Source organism: Ceratotherium simum, chromosome 5, assembly GCF_057802395.1.
Source record: "Ceratotherium simum simum isolate JZ-2026a chromosome 5, ASM5780239v1, whole genome shotgun sequence".
NCBI classification, from domain to species: domain Eukaryota; kingdom Metazoa; phylum Chordata; class Mammalia; order Perissodactyla; family Rhinocerotidae; genus Ceratotherium; species Ceratotherium simum.
Window position 1 is genome coordinate 53250240 of NC_141904.1, and position 21894 is coordinate 53272133.

General features: G+C 55.9%; 1 protein-coding gene across 8 annotated transcripts in view; it reads left to right on the forward strand.

Moving 5' to 3' along the window:
• Window positions 1–21894, forward strand: part of DNAH1 (dynein axonemal heavy chain 1) — a 73959-nt gene that overhangs the window by 16451 nt on the left and 35614 nt on the right. For 6 of the 8 annotated variants that reach the window (XM_087431138.1, XM_087431135.1, XM_087431136.1 and 3 more), the window contains 22 exons: window positions 4614–4771; window positions 5617–5828; window positions 6542–6840; window positions 8250–8400; window positions 9201–9394; window positions 9490–9715; window positions 10255–10374; window positions 10834–10916; window positions 12037–12178; window positions 12660–12815; window positions 13207–13405; window positions 13485–13738; window positions 14327–14539; window positions 16104–16268; window positions 16766–16887; window positions 17048–17153; window positions 17733–17912; window positions 18582–18722; window positions 19341–19504; window positions 19742–19855; window positions 20632–20820; window positions 21110–21215. In XM_087431138.1, coding sequence (XP_087287264.1) covers window positions 4614–4771; window positions 5617–5828; window positions 6542–6840; window positions 8250–8400; window positions 9201–9394; window positions 9490–9715; window positions 10255–10374; window positions 10834–10916; window positions 12037–12178; window positions 12660–12815; window positions 13207–13405; window positions 13485–13738; window positions 14327–14539; window positions 16104–16268; window positions 16766–16887; window positions 17048–17153; window positions 17733–17912; window positions 18582–18722; window positions 19341–19504; window positions 19742–19855; window positions 20632–20820; window positions 21110–21215 — 3694 coding nt within the window. Of the gene's footprint in view, window positions 1–1931; window positions 2037–4613; window positions 4772–5616; window positions 5829–6541; window positions 6841–8249; window positions 8401–9200; window positions 9395–9489; window positions 9716–10254; window positions 10375–10833; window positions 10917–12036; window positions 12179–12659; window positions 12816–13206; window positions 13406–13484; window positions 13739–14326; window positions 14540–16103; window positions 16269–16765; window positions 16888–17047; window positions 17154–17732; window positions 17913–18581; window positions 18723–19340; window positions 19505–19741; window positions 19856–20631; window positions 20821–21109; window positions 21216–21894 lie in introns of those variants that run through there. The other 2 variants (XM_087431141.1, XM_087431137.1) reach the window with 2 other exon arrangements.

Sequence of the window (21894 nt, forward strand, 5' to 3'; positions counted from 1 at the left end):
TCTTCAGCCCCTAGAAACCACCATTCTACTTTCTGTCTCTATGAATTTGACTAATCTAGGTACCTCATATGTGTAGAATCATATGGTATTTGTCCTTTTGTGACTGGCCTATTTTACTTAGCATAATGTCCTCACGGTTCACCCATGTTGTGGTATGTGTCAAAATCTCCTTCCTTGTTTTGTTTTTTGGGTTTTTTTTTTTGGTGAGAATATTAGCCCTGAGCTAACATCTGTTGCCAATCCTCCTCTTTTTGCTGAGGAAGATTGGCCCTGGGCCAACATCCATGCCCATCCTCCTCTACCCTATATGTGGGACACCTGCCACAGCATAGCTTGACAAGCGGTGCACATGGCCGTGCCCAGGATCCGAACCCGCGAACTCCAGGCCCCTGAAGCATAGCGCATGGACCCAACCACCATGCCACTGGGCCAGCCCCTCTGACCCTTTTTCTTTCTTTCTTTTTCTCGTTTTCGTTCTCTTGGTCATTCCTGCCTTTCTTCCATGTACTCTTTTACATTTTTCATTTGACTCTATGCTTCCCTGGGCACCATGTAATTTAGCCTTCCTTCCTGAGATAATTTTGTTTCTTCTCTTTCTTCCTTGAGCTCAATTAAATATCTTTTCTTTTATTCCTGCTATTTGCCCATTTCTTTTTTTTTTTTTTTTAATTTATTTATTTTTCCCCCAAAGCCCCAGCAGATAGCTGTATGTCATAGCTGCACATCCTTCTAGTTGCTGTATGTGGGACGCAGCCTCAGCATGGCCGGACAAGCAGTGCGTTGGTGTGAGCCCGGGACCCAAACCCGGGCCGCCAGCAGCGGAGTGCGCACACTTAACCGCCATGGGGCTGGCCCCTATTTGCCCATTTCTGTGTTTTATTTTTGAATTTCTGATTTAAGGTGTTTTTTCATTTAGTTTAAAGTGTTGTGTTAGTTTTCTTCTGCTTTGCCTTTGTTTCTTTTTTGAGGGGTGGATGAGAATTTCCATCAGTTAAGGTGTCCTCTCTTTTCCTTATAGTAGCTTTATATAAATGTAGTATACTTTCACCTATTCATCTCCTGGTTTTGGGATGATTTACAAGATTCCTGGTTCCCAAGCGCCCTCTTCTGTTAATGTCACAAACTAAATTTTTTTTAATGGATGGCTTTGTATGTGTGGTGTGTGTGTCTGTGTGTTGGGGAGAGGGGTTGTGTGTCCTCCAAGTTTTTTCTTCTCTCTTACCTTGTAGGACTCTAATTTTCACGTTTGCTTCTTTGCCCATCACCCTCCAATCCCCAAAGGACTCCTTTCTTCTTACTTCCCTCTCAAGTCATTCCTTTCAAAGAATGCTACCTTGAATGCATGCATATAAACTGCTTCCTCATAGTAAGTGTTCTGATTTACCAGGACTCTTGTTCAGTACTTTTGCATTAGGGTGGAGTATCTCTTTCTGGCAGGATTTTAGATCAATCTCATGGCTACCACTCCTCCCTTCTGCAGTTGTTCTCAGACTGCCCTTGTTCTCCATGAAGGCTTGCCGCAGGGAGCTGGGAGTTGATGTTTATTTTTCTACTTAAAGATAATGTGAAGTTTGAGCATTCTCTTTATTCTAGTTATGATAAAGGTGTGGGTTTTGACAGTGTTACTTGTTTTTGCATTTCTTTTTTTTGAGGGTATGCTGGGAGATTTGAATTGATGTAGCCACTATTGCCTTGGTTGTCCAGAATTCCGTTTCTTGGGTGTTATATCATTTAGAATGTATTTGGCTGTATGTAACAAATATGCTGGACTCAGAGTGGCTTAGACAGCAGGGAAATGCACTACTTTACCTGTAACAAGAAGTCTGGTGAAGGACGTCCCAGGGCTCTGTCTCCAGTGTGTACTGGTTTCGTCTTCAGGCAGGATGGCAGCGGCAGTTTCAGAAGCACAAGGACCAGAGTCCGTTGAATCCTGCGTAGGTTGAACTCCCTAGAAGCAGAGGCTGTTTGGGGGATTATTGTGCAAGTGATTTGTTGATGAAGTCTTCTCAGGAGAAATCTACAAAGGAGTAAAGGAGGTAGGATATGATAGAGGAAATATCTAGGCAAAGATGTGCTTTTAGGAGAAGTCTAGCCTCTGATCCCATGGGGAACTCTGGAGCATGAATGACACCACAGAATTCATCCTGAGGGGGACAGGACAAGGGGGCTTGATTTTATATCTCTGCGTCAGTCATTGATCATAACTGGATCACATTCCCACTCCTAAACCAATGAACAGTCAAGGCAAGCTCCACCACGATCAGCTTAGACTAGTTGAGACTACCCCTGGAGCTGGGGATGTGTCATCTCCCCTAAGCCAAGTGAGAAAGGAATGAATTCTGGAACAAAAGTGAGGTGCAATTAGGAGGAAATGGATGTCAGGCAGGCAATCAGCCATGTGTGTGGGAAGTGTCCATGTTGTGCCAGGCACAGGGGCACAGCCATGGACACACTCGACAAAAGGCCTGCTCTCCTGGGGCTCTCAGTCACTATGAAAAAGCTCAGTGATCTGGGGATCTGAGAGGTACTGTGAACACAAAGCAAGATAAGGGAGGGGCTACTTTACATTAGGTGGTCAGAGAAGGCCCCACTGAGGTGATAACATTTGAGCTGAGGCCTAAAAAAGTAAGAGGAGAAGAGGATTCCTGTTGAGGGAACAACAGTGAATGAATGGAGGCAATGCCTTCAAGAGGTCTGCCGGTGTGAGGACAGTGGAGATGGTGTGCACACTCACCCTAGGCCAGTGGTTCCAGATCTCAGAGCCCAGTCACCCGGGGTCACCCACCCTTGGGCTCAGTCATGATGTCACATCCACCTTGCTCACCTTGAGTCCTCAGCACCTCCCAGGTGCTGACACATTATAGGCACCCAGTAAACATTTGCTAAGTGAAAGCGCAGGAGCTCAGTGACAGGCATCATCTGCAGAGCCGTGAGCCACATGGCAGTACAGGGGTGCAGGCAGTGAGTGGGCAATCCTTCCGTGCTTCCAGGCCCGGTCTTCCTGCCCCCTCCCTCTGCTGCTCTGGGGCCTGCCCTGGGCTCCCAGGGATGGCATCAGCAGCAGAAAATAGGTATGTTCCCAATCAGGAACAAAACATCGGTGCAGAGTTGGGGCTGGTGGCCAGGCTCTGGAGAGGCTGAGCTAGATGTTGGACGAAGTGTCTGAGTGGCCGGTTTGGGGGAAGAGAGGCTTCTCTGAGTGCTCCACATCTGACTTCTAGTATCTTCACTTCCTCACTGTGTTTATCCAGCAGCCCCTCAGTGGGAGCCTGCTCGGCCCAGACCCTGGGCTCAGGGCCTCCCAGGGGCAGCCCCACCACTCCTCTAGGCAGGTACTGTCACCTCCCCATGTCCCAAGGAGGAGCCTGAGGTGCAGAGAGTTGAGCCACTTGCCCACACTCGCTCTTTTTGTGAATGGCCAGACCATCAGGCCCTGCCCTCATGATCCAGGCTGCCTGCTTCCACATCCTAGCTGGGATGTAAGAACCAGGGAGGTGAGGATGCAGAGGGTAATTGAAGCCCAGAGCCAGGAGGAGAAAGTCGGGGATGGCTTCTTGCAGGAAGTGGAGCTTGAACTGAGCCTGCTGGCCTGGGAAGCAGAGAAGCATAGAAAGACAGCTGTGGGCCAGGGACTTGGTAAAGGATGCCCCTGGACAAGAGGGGTGCTCCTAGATGGCATGGTCACCTCCTGCCAAGGCCTTCACTGCTGGTCACATGCAGCTCTGAGCTATGGGCATGCTTTCCTTCACCTCTTTATGTGTGCATTCAACCCCTCTTAGGATGTCAGGCCTCTGCAAGGCTCTGCAGAAATGACCATGAGCTGGACACAGCCCCTCTCCTCCACACACACGGTTCCTCACCCTATGCTCACTGACCAGTGGGGAGCAGGAGTGTTGAGTCAGGGGAAGCACTTTGGGAACATAAATGGGGCCTGCCCTCATCCAGAGAGGGCAAAATATGCCAGGAACAGAAACCCCAAGGGAGGAGCCTGGGCTGGTCAGGCAGAAGTAGGGGGTGGATGGATCAGAGTATGGCCGCCAGAGGGAACAGTATATGCAAAGGCTCTGAGGTGAGTGAGGGCTCAGTGACTCCCGAACTCAGTGGGGCTGCCTGTGGCTGGAGCTGGGTGGGAACAAGAAAGTGGCCTGAGAGAGGAGGTTAGGGAGGGGCCAGAACCAGTTAGAAGGGCCTTTTGGGTCCAAGGAAGAAGTTTGGCTTTTTCCTAGGATCTGGGGGACCCAGGGATGGATTTTAAGCAAGAGAAGGATGTGATCAGGTTTGAGTTTTGTGGGGAGTGGATTGGAACCGGCAGGGGTGGGAGTGAGGAGACCAGGGAGGGTGGGCTGCACTAGGATGACGTTGAGAAGTAAGAAGCGAAATGGGCATACTCAGGGCCTGATGAGATAGGAGGGGGTGGCATGAAAGAGGCAGGGGACAAAGAGAATGGAAGTTAGTGGCTGGAGCCAAGTAGGAGGTGTGCCCATGTATCCAGCTCCAAAGTCATGTCCCCAGGCCCGTACCAGAGCAGAGCCTGGGCCCCAGCCAGCTCACAGCGTGGGGGTGACAGGGTATTTGGAGCCCCCTGACTCCCTGTCTCTGGTCCCCACTGGCAGGGTTCTGGAGCACCTCAGCAGTCTCTCCAGAGAAGTGAACCTGGACTACGAGCGCAGCATGAACAAGGTTACCTTTGATCAAATTGTCTCCTCCAAGCCCGACACATTCTTCTACGTGACCCTGCCAAAGAAGGAGGAGGAGAAGGTGCCCAAGCAAGGTGAGGGTGGTTGGACAAAGGTGGGCCCATGGCCACCCACCTAGCCCACCGACACTCACCTGCACCTATCCTGTCCCTTGCGTCCATCACCCTTCTTTTCCTAGCTGCCTGGAGAGCTGGGGTGGAGTGGGGGTTGGGTGGAAGAAGGCTTTTTAAAACAATAGCAGTCTGAGTGGTGCAGAAGTACAAAGTCCGTGTGTACCAGGGAAGCAATTGTTCAGAAGTGGATGGAAGGGCTCTTGTTATCTGACCTAGGGACATAGAGCCCTTTCTTCCTCCAGCAGCAAGAGTAGGTTGGCATTGCTGCAGCCTCATTTGACATGAGGCAGACCGAGTCTCAGAGTAGGACACCGGGCCCCCTGAGCCCCCTTTGCTTTGAGTTCCCCGATCCCTCTTAATTTCATTTCCTGGACGCAGCTTCCATGTGTGTGAAGGGCCCCAGAAGCCGGGCTGGGGCATGGGCAGTGGGCGTTCCGAGGGCCCTGGTGCTCACATCTTCCTTTCTTGGTGCTCCAGGGCAGGCCCCAGATGGCTTCAGGGGTTGTGTGTGGAGTGGGCCAGAGTGGATGGGGAGAGGGTCCGCAGTTCTCACCCACTTCAAAGGCGTCTGTGACCAAGAGGGGCCTGGAGGGAATTTGTTTACTCACTCCAGAGCGGGCATCTCACTGCAAGGCCTTAGGGACACTCTGGCAGGCTTTGGGAAAAGAGAGGTTCTGGGGACATGGGTGTCTCTTCTGGGGAGGAGGCAGGAGTTGTGTCCCTCTATCAATACCCTGTAGATCTGTCCTGACCGCTGGTGTGTCCCAGGCTGATCTGACACTGGCCCTTGGCCCCCATCCCCACAGGGCTGGTGAGTGTCCCCAAATACCCCTTCCGGGAGCAGAAGGAGGACTTCACCTTCGTGTCCCTGCTCACACGGTCGGAGGTTATCACAGCCCTCAGCAAGGTGCGGGCCGAGTGCAACAAGGTGACTGCCATGTCCCTGTTCCACTCAAACCTCTCCAAGTACAGCCGCCTGGAAGAGTTCGAACAGATCCAGTCACAGACCTTCTCCCAGGTGTGTGGGCATCAAGGGCACAGAGGGATAGCATGCAGGCCAGGGCCTTGGAGCTGACAGGTACAGACCTGGGGCTCCCGGGGAAGCCTGGAGTTGATCAGCCAGTGGTGAGGCTGCGAGCTCCTGCTTTCCTTAAAACCAGGCCTCACCCCTTCCTAGACCTTGTGGGAAGCTGGGGTAGGTGCCAAGGTGCATTGCTCATCTTAGAAAAGGACACCCAGAGTAGGCTCCCTTTCCAGTCACTTTCCATCCCACCTCTGGTGGCCTCTGAAGCAGACCCCTTGTCTTGGAAAGGGGAGCAGGAACCCCCTGCACTCTCCTATCTACCTGAGGACTGGAGTGTGAGGGAGGAGGGGTGCATCTCATGGGAGACAGCCGCCAGATGGCCTAGGAGAAAAGCTCCCTCACTCCTTATCTCTCTGCTCCATTCTGCATCTCTCTCTGCCTCATTCCCTGTGCCTTTGTCTCTCTCCCTTAGCTAAAGGGAAAGCCCTGCTTTTGCTATTCCTCCCTCCCTCTTTCCCCCAGAGCAGCCTCGGTCCCCTGGGGTCATAGGAAGGTGTTGGCTGGTAGGGCTTGGTGGTAGGCTGGGATGGGGGAGATTCCTCTGTGGTCATCTGAGTCCTGAGGCTGCCCCATAGAGTCCCTGAGCATGGCAGCTGTGGTGGTAGGTTCCTGGGGTGGCCATGTGATGCCACCTGTGGCCACTCCAGGTACAGATGTTCCTCAAGGACAGCTGGATCAGCACGCTCAAGGTGGCCATGCGCAGCAGCCTGCGCGACATGAGCAAGGGCTGGTACAACCTCTATGAGAACAACTGGGAGGTGTACCTCATGTCGAAGCTGCGCAAGCTGATGGAGCTGATCAAGTACATGCTGCAGGACACGCTGTGCTTCCTGGTGCAGGACTCGCTGGCCAGCTTCTCGCAGTTCATCAGCGACGCCTGCTGCAGCGTGCTTGACTGCACTGATGCCATGGTCTGGGGCGAAGACCTCATAAACAGCCCCTACAGGTGGGGTCCAGCTGGGCAGAGCACCTGTTGTCACCAGAACTATTCCTTGCCAGGCCCCAGTGGCTAGGGTGGTGCAGGGCGGGGGCACCAGGGTGGCCAGAGTCAGGGTGCCCGGCACTGCCAGGTCCCAGACAGCAAGGTTTGCCGGGGAGCATCCCACCAGCTCTGGCTTGCATTTCTTCAGGTGACCTTCATTCTCTCAGTCAGTCATGGAGTTACTCAGTTGAGAAATATTCTTTGAGCACTTGCCATGAACTAGGCAGGGTTCTAGGGGAACAAGAGAGACATGGCCCCTGCTCTCACAAGGGGACAGACAGCAAGCAAAAAATAGACGTAGCCATGGCCAATCTTGGCAGGGGCTGGACAGACCTGGGGCAGGGGGTCAGGGAGGAGGTGGCATCTGAGCCAAGACCTGAGACTGAGAGGAAACCAGCTGTGAGGAGATGTGGGGGTGGGGGCAGGGGACCAACACATGCAGAGGCATGGAGGGGAGAAAGAACTTGGAGCAGTCAAGGAAGGAAGACCAGCAGGTATGGCTGGAGTGGGAGAGGGCAGGCAGGCTGGTCAGGGTGACCTGAGAGAGATGGCAAGGCCCAGGCCGGATCACTCAGAGCCTCCTGGGGTCATGGTCAGGAGCTGGGTTTATTCTAAGTGTGGTCAGCAGCCATCAGAGGGGAGGAATGATCTGATTCACACTCCAAAACGATGCTCTGGATTTGTGGGGACAAGTGAGGCAGAAGAAAAGTCAGACCGAGGCTCTTGCTGTTGTCTAGACAAGGGGTGACAGGGCTAGGACTTGGTGGAACAGATTTGGGGCAGTGCACGGGCAGCAGTGCTGTAGGCCTGGCTGTAGGAGGTATCTGTAGGGGGGAGGGGGAAGGAGACAAGGTTAACTCCTAGAATGGCCCCTAACACCATCCCCGGCGGGGAACTGGCGGGAGTTAGGGGACAGAGAATGTTTGAAATGCCCGTTAGAGGTCTGGGTGGGTGGGTGGTTGGCAATGGAGAGCACAGTGGGGAGGCCTCAGCTGGCATCCAGGCTTGAGGGTTGTTGGTGTGTAGCAGGCATCTGAAGCCAAGGATGGTGGGCTCCCAGGGAGAGAGTGGGGGCCATAGTGCGCAGGGTCTGGCCAACCTGCCCTGATGACCTCAGGACTGCATGGGAGTCCTCCCTCTCCCTGGTGCCCATGGACCTCTGGGCAAGTGGCAGGAACAGAGGAGCTTGTTTGGCTGGTCTGGGTCTTTCTCTCTGGTAACTTGGAGGTTTCTGGGAGGAGGGAGGAAGCAAGTCTCAAGCATGGAGAAACTCGAGAGCTATCATACTGGCCAGAAGGGCAGAGGGCTGGGCCTGCTGCACACAGGCCTCCTCAGGCCTGTGCCCACAGACAGCCAGGCCTTTGCCCCCACAGGCCCCGGAAGAATCCCCTGTTCATTGTGGACCTGGTGCTGGACAGCTCGGGGGTGCACTACAGCACACCGCTGGAGCAGTTTGAGGCATCTCTGCTGAACCTCTTCGACAAGGGCATCCTGGCCACCCACGCGGTGCCCCAGCTGGAGAAGGTATAGCTGCAGCTGGAGGCCCAGGGCACCTGCTGACCTGGCTGCTAGTGGCTGCTGGAGCTGCAGCGTGCTGCCGGAGTGTTAGAGCAGTTCAGCTTTGTCGCGGGCCTCCCGTCTGGCTGGTAGTGTGCTCAGCCCTTTAATTCTTGAACAGCTCATTTAACCCTCAGCACAAGCTGAACTGGGAACCATTAAAATCCCTTTTGTAGTTAGACTTGGAGAAGTTTAGCCTAAGGTCACATAGCTGCTAAGTGTCAGACCTGTGATTGGAACCGGGCTCACTGGCCCACTCCTGCCACAGCCACGTCTGACCCAGGTCCCACCCTTTTGATCCCACCCAGCTCTCATCCTCCCTCTTTGGCTAAGATGTGGCTGCAGACCCACCTCCACAGTTGGGACCCCTTGTCAAAAGTCCCCTCTCATGACCACAGCTGTGCACAGCCCACCCCTCTAGGCCCAAGAGCCTCTGTAACTCCAATTCCCTCTCGTCTCCCTTGCTGGTCAGTCAGAGCCATCAGGACCTGGTGGTCCCGTCTGCTCTTACTTGGCACTGGGCTGAGTCAGGCACAGGCAGAGGAAGATGTTGCCCCTTGGCAAGCCCTCACAGGGCTTCCAACCTTGTTTTAGTCCACAGTCGCCTCTAAGAAACACCGCAGCAGACCCTCTCTCCCACCCCCACCATGCTCTCTGTGCTTGGCCATACTGCCGCATACTCAGTCTTCGGATCACATCTCCAACCTCCCTGCCTGCCTGCCCCAAGGCTCATCCAGCTCTGTGCCTGTCCCCACTTTGCTCCACAGCTGGTGATGGAGGACATCTTTATCAGTGGCAACCCCCTGCTGGAGTCAGTGGGGCTTCATGAGCCGCTAGTGGAGGAGCTGCGGGCCGTCATTGCCAATGCTGTGCGCAAGGCCATGATCCCACTGCAGGCCTACGCCAAGGAGTACAGAAAGTACCTGGAGCTGCACAACAATGACATTGCCACCTTCCTCAAGTGCGTGTGTGCATCTAGGTGTGTCTGTGTGTCTGTGTGACCCGCGCCCACCCTCTCATCACCCTCTGCCCCTTGTGTGTGCCTGCTGTCTGCAGAGCCTACCAGATGCAGTGCCCATTGGCTGAGGAGGTGAGGGAGGTGGTGCTCACCCACCTACAGGAGAAGGAGATCCTGGACAGCTCACTGCCCAGCAGCATCATCATCGGGCCCTTCTACGTCAACGTCGACAACATCAAGCAGAGCCTGTCCAAGAAGCGCAAGGCCCTGGCCACTTCCATGCTGGACATCCTGGCCAAGAATCTGCACAAGGAGGTGGACAATGTAAGTGCCCATCCACCCAGCCCCAATGACCCACATACCCTTGCATACATGGTGAACTCTCACGAGCAAGATGTCCCCAGGCAGAGTCAGGAGTGTCTGCCGATGCCCACGCCAATGGAAGGATCTGAAAGTAACCTTGCCTTGACTCTGCCTGTCTGTGGGGAGCTATCCCATATGGGAGGTCCCAGGAAGTGGGGTCTGCTACCTCTTCCCTTAGACTTGTAGAGACCTGGGCACCTCTCATGAAGGATACCCTGAGATGGATCATTTCACGGAGATGAGGATGTGCAAGTACAGGCCTCAGAAGTCCCGTGTGTGTGTGTTGGCAAGCCGCAGGAGGCTGGGGAGGATGAAGTGCACTGGGTGACACCCTTGCCCCACAGCACAAGGCGTCAGTGCCCCAGTGAGCCGGCTGCAAGATGTGATGGGGTGGGGGCAGTTACCTGTTGGGAGACATTGGGGATCAAGAAGGAGGAGCAGGTCCCAGGAAGGCAAGGGAGGAGCAAACAGCCTCCCCATCTCCCACCTCCCACTGCCAGATCTGTGAGGAATTCCGCAGCATCAGTCGCAAGATCTACGAGAAGCCCAACAGCATCGAGGAGCTGGCTGAACTTCGCGAGTGGATGAAAGGCATCCCCGAGAAGCTGGTGGGGCTGCAGGTGATGCGGGCACATGGGGGATGGGGGGCGGGGTCCAGGATCCTGGTGGGGCTGGAGGTCAAGTGGGTACCTTGGGGGCAGGAGGCTGGGAGGCATGGGGCTATTTGTGGCCTGGGGGCTGGGCGATCAGGAGCCAGGAGGCTGGAAGTAAGGTAGATACACAGAAGACAGGTGGGGCTTGGGGGGTTATGAAGTGGGGTGCGTGGTGGAGGTTCAGATCTACGCTGTCTAGGAAGTCAGGAGGGCGGAAGCTATGGGTTGAGGACTGGAGGTTGGAGGTATGGTGGCTATGTCCTTTGGAGCCCTGAGCCCGGTGCTGGCCTTGCACCCTGTGCCTCCTCCCCCATCCCAGGCCTCCCCTCTCTGGACGAGAGCAGCCTCTCCCTAGCACCCAATCACTTTGGAGAGCCTGGTCCACCCCCGGCACAAGTGTGTTCTCATCGCCACCTGTCCATGCAGGAGCGGATTGTGAAGGTCATGGATGACTACCAAGTCATGGATGAATTCTTTTACAACCTCAGCACAGATGACTTCAATGACAAGTGAGTGGGAGCTTGGTCCCCACCCCATGTGGGTGGTAGACAACAGAAGGTAGGGGAGGAGGTACTGAGCTGCAGTGGCTCTCAAATATCCCAACGGCCACAGGCTATGTGGTCACACCAGAAATGCCCTGCCAAGATGCCAGAGGCCATGGCTCTACACAGGTGAGGGCCAGGTGGCCAACTGGGCAGAAGGAAATCATTTGGGCCTCTTACTGCCCCGACCCTGTCTCCATTCTCTATCCCTTCATCAGTCTGACACATACATATTCACTGGGGCCTAGGATCCCCTTGTTCATGGTTGGGGCCCTTTGGGGTCCTTGGGAGCACTGAGAGAAGGCAAAGCCCAGCCTGGTGGGCCGACCCTGGGGAGGAGCACTTGTCCCCACCCAGCTCAAGAGCCTCCTGGGAAATGGCCTCAGGTTGGGACTGCCTTACCAAGGGCCCCAGAGACCCCTTGCCCACCCTGCCTCACAGACTAGGGGGTACCTTCAGGACGTCAGGGCCTGGGAGAGGTTGGCACCGTCTCCTGGGATCCCTGCCCAGGATCCTCAAGGCATCCACTTTATAGGGCATCCTGGTGTTCAGGGTGGGCTTCCCCCGGCTTGGCATCCCTAGGCCAGCTGAATCTCTGAATCCCACAGAGCCGCCATGTCAGCGGGGCAAAGGGAGTTGGTCTGATATGAAGGAAGCTAACCTGGTGGCCCTGGTTGGTCACCAAGGAAATGCAGGCTGGAGGCTGTCACTTTGCCTCATCTGAAGTGAGGCCTTTTGAGACCCTGGGGTTTAAGAGGGGAGCTCAGCATCACTCCTCTCATTTCTGATACCATTCCCCCTTTGCTCCATCACTGCACTGGTCACATTGGATCTGCATCTCCCTGGATGCTGACCACAGCTCCCAGACCACAGTCCCAGGGCAAGGGCTGGCTCCTCTGCCAGGCAGGCCCACCTGGTGGTGGCAGTGGCTATCTCCCAGCTCACTTCTATTTCCCAGACCCACTTCTACAACCGTGGCTGGCTCCAGCTGCCACCTGGATTCCCCGCTTCTCCCCTTCCCTGCCTGGCCTGCCTACCCCCTGATTTCAGCTGTGATGTTCCTCCCAATCCCCCCTGCTCCATCCAGATGGGCTGCCAGCAGCTGGCCTTCTAAGATCCTCGGGCAGATGGAGATGGTGCGGCAGCAGCACCTCGAAGATGAGGAGAAGTTCCTCAAAATCCAGACCATGGACCAGAGCAACTTCCAGGAGAAGCTGGAAGGGCTGCAGGTGGGGCTAGGCTGAGGGCTCTGCCAGGACTCGCCCCATCACACACACACAGTTCTCCAGGGCTGGGCCTCACATCTTGCATTCAGGAGGTGCTGTGTCAATGTTTGATAGATGAATTGGTGGATGAATGAAGGAATGGCTAAAAGAATGAACTGAAAGTCCAGAGGGGTGCCTGAGCAGCAAGCTTCAGAACAATTCAGGGTAGCAAAGAGCCCCAACTCTTCCATTGTGTCCTCTGTGCCCCAGTGGGCAATGGGTAGTGTTCAGGGCACTGGGTCTCCCTCTGACCTTACTATGTTACCATGGGGTGGTTGGCCTGCCTGTGATGGGACAGGAACCTGCTCACTCTAGGACAAGAAACTGCCCTCAGTGCTGGGAGATGTTGACGCCTTGGGGACTGTGGGCTCCCTGGGTATGTGTAGGGATGTGTGGGCGTGGTTGGGACCCCAGAGGCCTCTGACCCTTTCTCCTTGGCCCACAGCTGGTGGTCGCTGGCTTCTCCACCCATGTGGAGATTGCGCGAGCACACGAGATCGCCAATGAGGTCCGGCGGGTCAAGAAGCAGCTGAAGGACTGCCAGCAGCTGGCCATGCTCTACAACAACCGCGAGCGCATCTTCGGCTTGCCCATCACCAATGTAGGTCTCCTATGGGCATGCTGCCCCCAACCCCCGGGCTTGAGGAGGAGCCCATGGCATTTGCGACCACATCAGAACCTAGCTGCCAGGTGGCAGAGCCCTGGCATCTGGGGGGCAGGACTGAGCAGGCTGCAGAGAGGAGATAACCACCCCCCTGCTTCGTGGCTGGAACCAGGCAGGAGACCTGAGGGTCAGTGTAGGCCTTGCTCCACCACTTAATGCCCGGAGCCTGTGGAGGGCAAGAAGAAGGGAGGCCAGGCCCAAGTCCATGGGGACGGGATCAGGGACAGCAGCCAGGAGCAAGGAGGGGAAGAGGACCTCGCCCAAGAAGGAGCAGCATGGAGAGAGACTGGGAGCACCTGGGACAGCCATGGCTCTTCTGCCCTTGTAGTACGACAAGCTCTCCAGGATGGTGAAGGAGTTCCAGCCCTACCTGGACCTCTGGACCACAGCCTCTGACTGGCTGCGCTGGTCTGAGAGCTGGATGAATGACCCGCTGTCAGCCATCAACGCTGAGCAGCTGGAGAAAAATGTCATTGAGTCCTTCAAGACCATGCACAAGTGTGTGAAGCAGTTTAAGGATATCCCAGGTAGGCAGCCAAGCCAGTCCACCCCCTCCTTCCCAGCCTGTGCCGGCGGATTCTCACACCTTCCTGCCCTGCCCGGCAGCCTGCCAGGATGTGGCCTTAGACATCCGGGCCCGCATCGAGGAGTTCAAGCCGTACATCCCGCTGATCCAGGGGCTGCGCAACCCTGGCATGCGGAACCGGCACTGGGAGGTGCTGTCCAATGAGATCAACATTAATGTCAGGCCCAAGGCCAACCTGACCTTCACCCGCTGCCTTGAGATGAACCTGCAGGACCATATCGAGAGCATCAGCAAGGTGGCCGAGGTGGCCGGCAAGGAGTATGCCATTGAGCAGGTGGGCAGCAACCAGCAGGCTCACCCTGCCCCACCCAGGCCCTGCCCAATGGCATGGGAGTATGATAGTACTGGGCCCCATCACCAGGGTCATTCACTAGGCCCAGGGGCTGAGGTGCATTCTATTAAGTGAGTTAATGATGGATATGAAGGGCTTGGTGCAGTATCCACCATCCCTGTTGTTACTCAGTCTCAAGTTACTTCCTTCCCCAGGAAGGAGCTGTTAGCGCTACCTTCACTTAACAGCTCAGTAAATTAAGGCTCAGAGGGTTCAGCAACTGGTCAGGGTGACATAGTCAGTAAAGGCTAGAGCTGGGACCAGAGCTCCTAACCAGCACCTTAGCTGCCCCCCATCCTGCATGTACATGCATGTTGGACACGTGCAGCACATGTGTGAGAGTGAGTCGGCTTTGAATTCGGACAAGGACCCATGGGGAGTTTGTTGACCAGACAAGCTGAGAGTGTTTGCCGGAGGGACCTGAGTGAAGTTCTTGGCCAGGCAAAGCCTACTCTTCCCTGCCCAGTGCTGGTCAGACAGCATGTGGGCCAGCCCCTTCCCAGGACCCAGCCTGACTTGTCCCCACCCCAGGCACTGGACAAGATGGAGAAGGAGTGGTCAACCATCCTGTTCAACGTGCTGCCCTACAAGGAGACGGAGACCTACATCTTCAAGAGCCCAGACGAGGCCTCACAGCTGCTCGATGACCACATCGTCATGACCCAGAGCATGTCCTTCTCACCCTACAAGAAGCCCTTTGAGCAACGCATCAGCTCCTGGGAGAACAAGTTGAAGCTGACCCAGGTGGGACCTCCATGTCCTTCCTTATACCTCCTCCACCCCATGGTACCCTGCCCCACAGGTGGCTCTTTATGGTGTCTGTGTGGAACTCAAAGCAGTGAAGTGCCTTGCCCAAGTCTGCACAGCTCCTGGCCCTGACAGGCCCCTCATTCAGAGAAGGGCGACTAGAATGCTGCTCTCCATCCCTGAGGCTGCTGGAGGAGGCAATTCAGGATGTGAGGTGGGGCCAGTGTTTGGTCCAAGGCTGTGGCTGAGGAGGGGTATGAGAGCTGCCTGCAGACCTCTAAAGGGCTGCCTGGTCTTGGAACAACTAGGACCTCCAGTCTTGGAACTTTCTGGGCTAGACACCACAAGACCCTGAGACTACTCACTGCCCTCTCAAGCTCTGCCCTGAGACTCCCATTCCCGACTCATTTGGAGCTGGCTCGGGGTGAGGGGACCAGGACCCTGGGGACTGCACCTCCTTAGGGCTCTCAAGGCTAGAGGCAGAAGCTGTCTTCAGAACCGTGGAGGACTGTCCTGGGGTCAGTCCTACTGATGTGATTCTGACAGCCCTTTCCCTGGGGGCTTCCTGGGAGCTGTTCAGAAACCTCTAGTGAACGCCAGAAGCCAAGTGAGGAGGGCTTGTCTCTCCTGCTCCTTGGATCACCCAGAGATGCTTGAGCTGGTCAGCATTATCCCTGGGTCTCCCTTCTTTGCTCACACTGTCCCCTCCACCTGGAGTTCCATCTCCATCTTCCACCTCCTCCAAGGCTCAGCATCAAGCAGCCCATACTGATTCTCCCACACCTGCCTACAAGGTATTCCCATCAAGGCCCTTGGTTGGTGCCTCTTGCAGAGCCCATCACACATGCCGGGCCTGTGGTGATTCAGAGGCAGAACTGGCCATTTAGTGGGCTGTGGGCTCCTCAAGGGCAGGGACCACGTCCTGTTTCCCTCTGTTTCTCCTGCTGCGCACATGGGCCTGGCACAGAGCTGGCCATAGCACACATCTCATGAGGAAGAGAATGAATGAATGAATGAATGAATGAGTTCGCATTGATAGGAAAAGACAAGAGAGAAATTCTGAAAGGGGAATTTGGAGGCAGAAGGGGAAAGTGGCTTGTTTTAAAGATGTCTCACTCTTGGACTGATGTTTCAGAGAGAATTTTAGAGACCTCAAGCTCGAGTCCCAATAAACCTCAGAGAATCTTGAGGTCCATAGACCCAAAAGTCTTCCCAGGCAAGGAGGCTGGTTTGGTCTTCCATGCAGTGAGGTTCTTTCCTCTGTTACTTCAGGGTTTGCTGGTTTGGGTGTGGTTCTCTCTTAGGGAAGAGCAGCTCCCCCAGCTCTACTGGAGGCTCAAGCATCCTGTGGGGTACTTGGGATTTCTCTGGAGGGCAGGCATCCATGCAATTTCTTTGTTCTCTGGAGTACTATGGCTGACAGTACCATCTGGAAATTTCCCCATGGATACTGGCTCTGGTGCCCAGTCTTCTTCCCAGCACTCTGGTGGGGTGAAATGTCCAGGTAGTGGGGGACAGGACCCAACAGGACCCAACTTAGACAAGTCCATGCCTTGCCCAGGAGGTACTGGAGGAGTGGCTGAACTGTCAGCGATCCTGGCTTTACCTGGAGCCCATCTTCAGCTCTGAGGACATCAACTGGCAGTTGCCCGTGGAGAGCAAGCGCTACCAGACAATGGAGCGGATCTGGAGGAAGATCATGAAGAACGCCTATGATAACCGGGAGGCGAGCTCACATGGGGATGGGAGGGGGCAGCTGGGACCAGTGAGGGCCCTGGTCACATTGTTGGGAGCCTCCTGGTTTCTTCTCTCCCTGAACAAGAAAGACTGGAGGACAAGTCCAAGGCTTTGGTCTTGGCCTATGTCCCCCTGAGTGGGCTCCCCAGTCTTGAGAGATGCTCCTCAGAAATACAACAGTTGATGGTCTTCCCCTTGGAGATTTATAGTCCACATTGGCCTTATTTTAAAGGCCCTGACAAGTTCTGCAGCAAATCTAACTCCTTGGCTTGGCTTAACCCTAATTTTTTTGACCATCGACTTTTTTCTGTAGGACTGACAGGGGTGATGGATGCAGCCCCTGGCTCAGGGCCATTTTCCTGCCCCTCTTCCTTCCCAAGCCCCAGTGAAGGTCTCTGGTTGGTGTGGGTGCCCTCTGAGCCCACCTTGCTGCTTCCCAGTTGGACCGTAATCACTTCCTATTTCTCCCTGGCCTGGGCCATGCAGGTGATCAATGTGTGTTCTGACCAGAGGCTGCTGGACAGCCTGCGGAACTGCAACAAGCTGCTGGATATGGTGCAGAAGGGCCTCAGCGAGTACTTGGAGACCAAGCGGAGTGCCTTCCCCAGGTGGGCACCGCTTGGCCCGTGCCCACTCTGTCAGTGCCTGCCCACGAGGCTGGCTTGTCGAGTGCCCTGCCAGGCTGGGGTGCAGGGGTGTCAGTAGTACTAGGGCAGCTGGGACCCAGGGACTTCCTGGGCCCCTCCCTCACCCCTGTTCCCCGGGCAGATTCTACTTCCTGTCAGATGATGAACTACTCGAGATCTTGTCCCAGACGAAGGACCCCATGGCCGTGCAGCCCCACCTGCGCAAGTGCTTCGAGAACATCGCCCGGGTGGGTAACTGGGCCAGGGGCTCAGGGCCAGAAGCACTGGGGCACCTTCCCAGGAAGGGCGGCTCTTCTCTTGCCCCAAGTCCTTTTAGCAGGAAATGAGGTGGCAAGTGAGATTCCTGGTCCTTGGAAACATACCTAGGGCCTGTGGGAGGAAGGTCAGCTACAGAACCCCCAGCTGAGGGGAGCTCATCCAGGGGAGCCCTGTCCCCCCAATACATAGAGGTGCTGACTAGGTTGAGAAACCCATGAGGCCAGAGGCTCCTGACTTTCCTCGTCCTCATCTTCGTCTAAAGGGAAGCTACACAGGCCTGGGCAGGAAGGGGCACACAGGGAAGTCTTAGCCTCCTTCCCCAAGTAGGCTGGGCTGCAGCTGGGGACAGGGCTGACCCATCTACCCGCATGCAGTCAGGGAAGGCCCAGCCAAGATAGATGCTGGGGGAGCCAGCCCCCCAGGTCCCCTAAGACAGAGCTCTTTTCCGAAGGTGGAGGGCACAGGCAGGGTCAGCCCTGGGGCTGTGGTGCACGGGGCCTCTGGGCACACCCGGGGTAACCCCCACTCTGGTTCTGCCCCTGTCTCAGCTGCTGTTCCAGGAGGACCTGGAGATCACACATATGTACTCAGCAGAGAGTGAGGAGGTGCAGTTGTCCTTCTCCATCTACCCGTCCAGCAGTGTGGAGGCCTGGCTGCGGGAGGTGGAACACAGCATGAAGGCCAGTATGCGGGACATCATCGAGAGGGCCATCAAGGCCTACCCTACGGTGAGCCATGCCTCCCAGCCCAGCACAGCCTTTGCACCTGGGCGTCCTTCTCTTTGCTCCTTTCTCAGTGCCTCTCTGCTCCAACACTGTGGCTGGGCTGCCTGTCTGCCTCATCCTCAAGCTACAGCCTTGACTGCTGCTGCTCTCAGTCAGCCAAGGGGCTCTGGGGACAGGGGGTCCTTGAGGGCCACTCAGGGAGGAATCTGAAAATATGCCACAGAAAATGAGACTTGCTCCTAACAATAATCAGCCGCTATTGTTCTGTGTCAATCACTCACTGAGTATCAGGCCCCAGGCTGGACCTCACCCACGTTACCTCTCTTAGCCCCACAGTCAGCAGCTGGTCTACCAAGTCAGGTCAGAGACATTTTTTTCCCGAAGTCATGTGATTCATGGGCAGCAGGCACAGGATTTGAACCCAGGACTGTGTGTTCCCTGATCCTGGGCTCCCACCCCTCTGCTTCAAGGTCTCCTTTGCTGAGGAGGTGATGACTCTGCTCACCCCTGAGAGGCCCACAACTTAATGACTTCTTTCCTTTTGAGGTGGGATTAACAACTAGAGCCCAGAGTTTAAAAGGCCAAAGCACAGATGACATTTAAGGGAAAAAGCAGGTATAGGGTTGGGGCTGGCAGCTGCCTGGGTCAGCCCTGCCTGTGTTATCTTCCCAGATGCCCAGGACCCAGTGGGTTCTGAACTGGCCTGGCCAGGTGACCATCGCTGGGTGCCAGACCTACTGGACCATGGAAGTGGCAGAGGCCCTGGAAGCCAGCAACCTCAGTAGCCGGCTGTTCCCCCAGCTCGCCCAGCAAGTGAGAGTTAAGAGGGTCACCATCTGCTCCCCCACACACACCCTGCACCCCAGGAGAGCCCAGTACTTCCAGGAGCTTTTTCCTGTATTGGTCCTGGAAGAGACCTGGGGTTGGATCCAAACAGCATAAGGTCAGACAGCCCTGAAATGAGTGTCTCCCAACCAGCCACCAGCCGGAGGGACCAGGGTTTTGAGGAGAGCTCTGAGGCCAGGCAAGTGCCCCTCTCCTGATGGTCAGGAGGGAGCCACATACCTGGGGCCCTCCTGCACTGTCCTGCAGGCTATCCTTGCTCTGCGTCCTGGCTCCTCACCACATTCCTTCCTCGAGCTCCTCACTGGGCTGCACCACCTGCCCTTGAAGGCTTGGATGGCACCATACACTACAGGGAGGCACATGCCATGCACGTGCCTCCGTTTTTAGTTATTTACCTGCCAGACCTCTCATGTGACCAATGCCCTGCCTGGCCTTCCCCTGTGTCGTTTCTGGGCCCTTCCCATCCCAGCCCATCAGAAGTCTCAGTATAGAGGGTTTGTACTGGCAGAAGCCCTCCTTCTGGGCAAGGGAAGGAGAGCCTACCCACAGAGTGGCCGTGCCTGACAGTGTCCCCCACTCCTATAGCTCAGTGACCTGGTAGCCCTGGTGCGGGGGAAGCTGTCTTACATGCACCGGGCCGTGCTGTCAGCGCTAATCGTCATTGAGGTCCACGCCAAGGATGTAGTGAGCAAGCTGATCCAGGAGAACGTGGTTAGCGTGAATGACTTCGAGTGGATCTCACAGCTGAGGTGAGGAGGATGGGGCCCTGGCCCAGGGTCCCCTAGGGCCAGAGCAGTGGTAGGAGGAACCAAGGGAGGTGGAGAGTCAATCAACAATAGGCTGGTCCCTGCTCTTGAGGCTCTAGGACAAGATGGGCAGGGGTGCCTGATGCCCTCATTCCCCAGAAGAACTGCCTCTGCTCAACCACATACCCTTCCTGGTGGCCCGTGGTCCCCATTGCCCAGGAACACATCTTGCAATGCCAGGTACTACTGGACGAATAACAACCTGTACATCCGGGCCGTGAATGCCGAGTTCATCTATGGCTACGAGTACCTAGGCAACAGCGGGAGGCTGGTGATCACACCCCTCACCGACAGGTGAGGGTCCTTCACCCGCATACTCCTCCACATTGGGATCCTTTCTCCAGCTCTGGCCGGCCCAGGAGTCTGGGTATCACAAGGTGCAGTCAGTCTATGATGAGCCGGGCCATCAAAGCAGTACAGGGTTAGGAGCATGGGCTTCAGGTCCAAAACTGGCTCTGCCCATCACAGGCTGAGCGACCTTGGGTAGGTGACTCAGCCCCTCTGTGCCTCAGTTTCCTCTGCAGCCTCCTCAGGGTGGTTATGAGAATTTCATGAACTAATGTGTAAAGCTCTTACCACATGTGTGGCACTCAGTAAGCATCTAATGGTGTGAGCTTTACTATTTTTATCAGTCAGAGCTCCTTTCAACGTGCCAGAGGAATTGATCTTAAGAGAAATAAAGGGCGAGTCCCTTTATAAAGTGAACAGTTCTCTTCTAAAGCAATCAGTCGTTTCCTCTGGCCACCTGTATTTAGTAGCAGCTGGATTTTCAAGTTGGGTTTTGAGTAAGGGAAATGAAATGTGGCGACAGGTCGGCCATCCCAGCAGGACCCTGAGCAAGGAAGGCTCTGCAGGGCCACGGGGTGGGGTGGGGGAAGCACTGGGCAGGTGGCCAAGGGCTGCAATCCTGACCCCAGCAGCCGGGGCTGGGCATACTTGGGGCCCTGAGAGGAGGGGGAGGCAAGAGCCACCTGTCCACGGGGCCCAAGAGGGGATGCTCTCTCTCCCTGTGTCTGTGGGAATCCTGAGGAAGGTGTGTGGCCCGTGCCCACCACCTCTCACTCCTGCAGGTGCTACCTGACCCTGACTGGGGCCCTGCACCTCAAGTTTGGGGGCGCCCCAGCTGGCCCAGCCGGCACAGGCAAAACTGAGACCACCAAAGACCTGGGTAAAGCCTTGGCCATCCAGACAGTTGTGTTTAACTGCTCTGACCAGCTCGACTTCATGGCCATGGGCAAGTTCTTCAAGGGCCTGGCCAGGTGAGGCTGGGCATGAGGGTGGCTTAGGACAGGGCAAGAAGGCTGAACTCTCCCAGCACACTGCCCGAGAGGAGCCTCACAAGATGGTGGAGGGGATGAGATGAGATAACAGGAGTCAAAGGCTTGGCCTCTGGTGGGCAGGGGGGTGGGGTGGTGGGCAGTGGGATTGTGGCTGAGCTGATAGAGATCACCACTGCGGGCTTTCTCCCCAGCAGAGTCAGAGGGGGCCGTTGGAGGTGCCAGGTGGGCTCTGAACTCATCTCCCCCCCAACTGTCTCACCTCATTTAGTTCTGGGGCCTGGGCCTGCTTTGATGAGTTTAATCGCATCGATATCGAGGTGCTGTCTGTGGTGGCACAGCAAATCACCACCATCCAGAAGGCACAGCAACAGCGGGTGAGCCTCTGGGGGTGCCATGCCCTCCACACCGCCCCCAAGTCACCACCTCATCACTTCAACTATACCCACCACACCCATGCCACCAAGTGACTCCCCACACTGGTGGGGTGAGAAGCCAGGCACTCAGGTCTGCCCTGAGCCCAGCCCCTCTCATCTCACAGGGGACTGGGCACTATCCCCCTCCCTCCTTGCAGAGCTGTCCTTGGGGGGCTTTTGTAGCCAGTCAGGGAGCCCCACATCCTTATCCTGCTCTGGGGAAGCTTCCAGGCCAAGCCGCAGTGGATGAAGGGGTCCCTCTCCACATCCTGACCCTTATGGAAAGCTTCAGCCATTTGTCCTTCCTCTAGCCTTATTCAGAGTGGCCAGAGGTCTTCTTCTGGGGACAAGAGCTGGGCGGCTGACAGGTGCCCCAACCCCACCCCAGTAGGCCCTGGGTCCTCGTCAGAGCTGAGCTTGCCCAAGTCCGGGGAGTATCAGTGTCAGGAATTGAGGGTAGAAGGAGTGGGAAGCAAGGGGTGTGTGAAGACCTCAGGGAGCCAGGACCTGGGAGGCCACAAGTAGCCACTGGGATTGGAGGTCTTAGGCCAGATACTGAGAGAGGAGCCAACCCATGGGCAGGGGTTCAGTCTGGGCTGATCAGCTATAGCTAGGACAACGGGGGACGAGGGGCCCATAC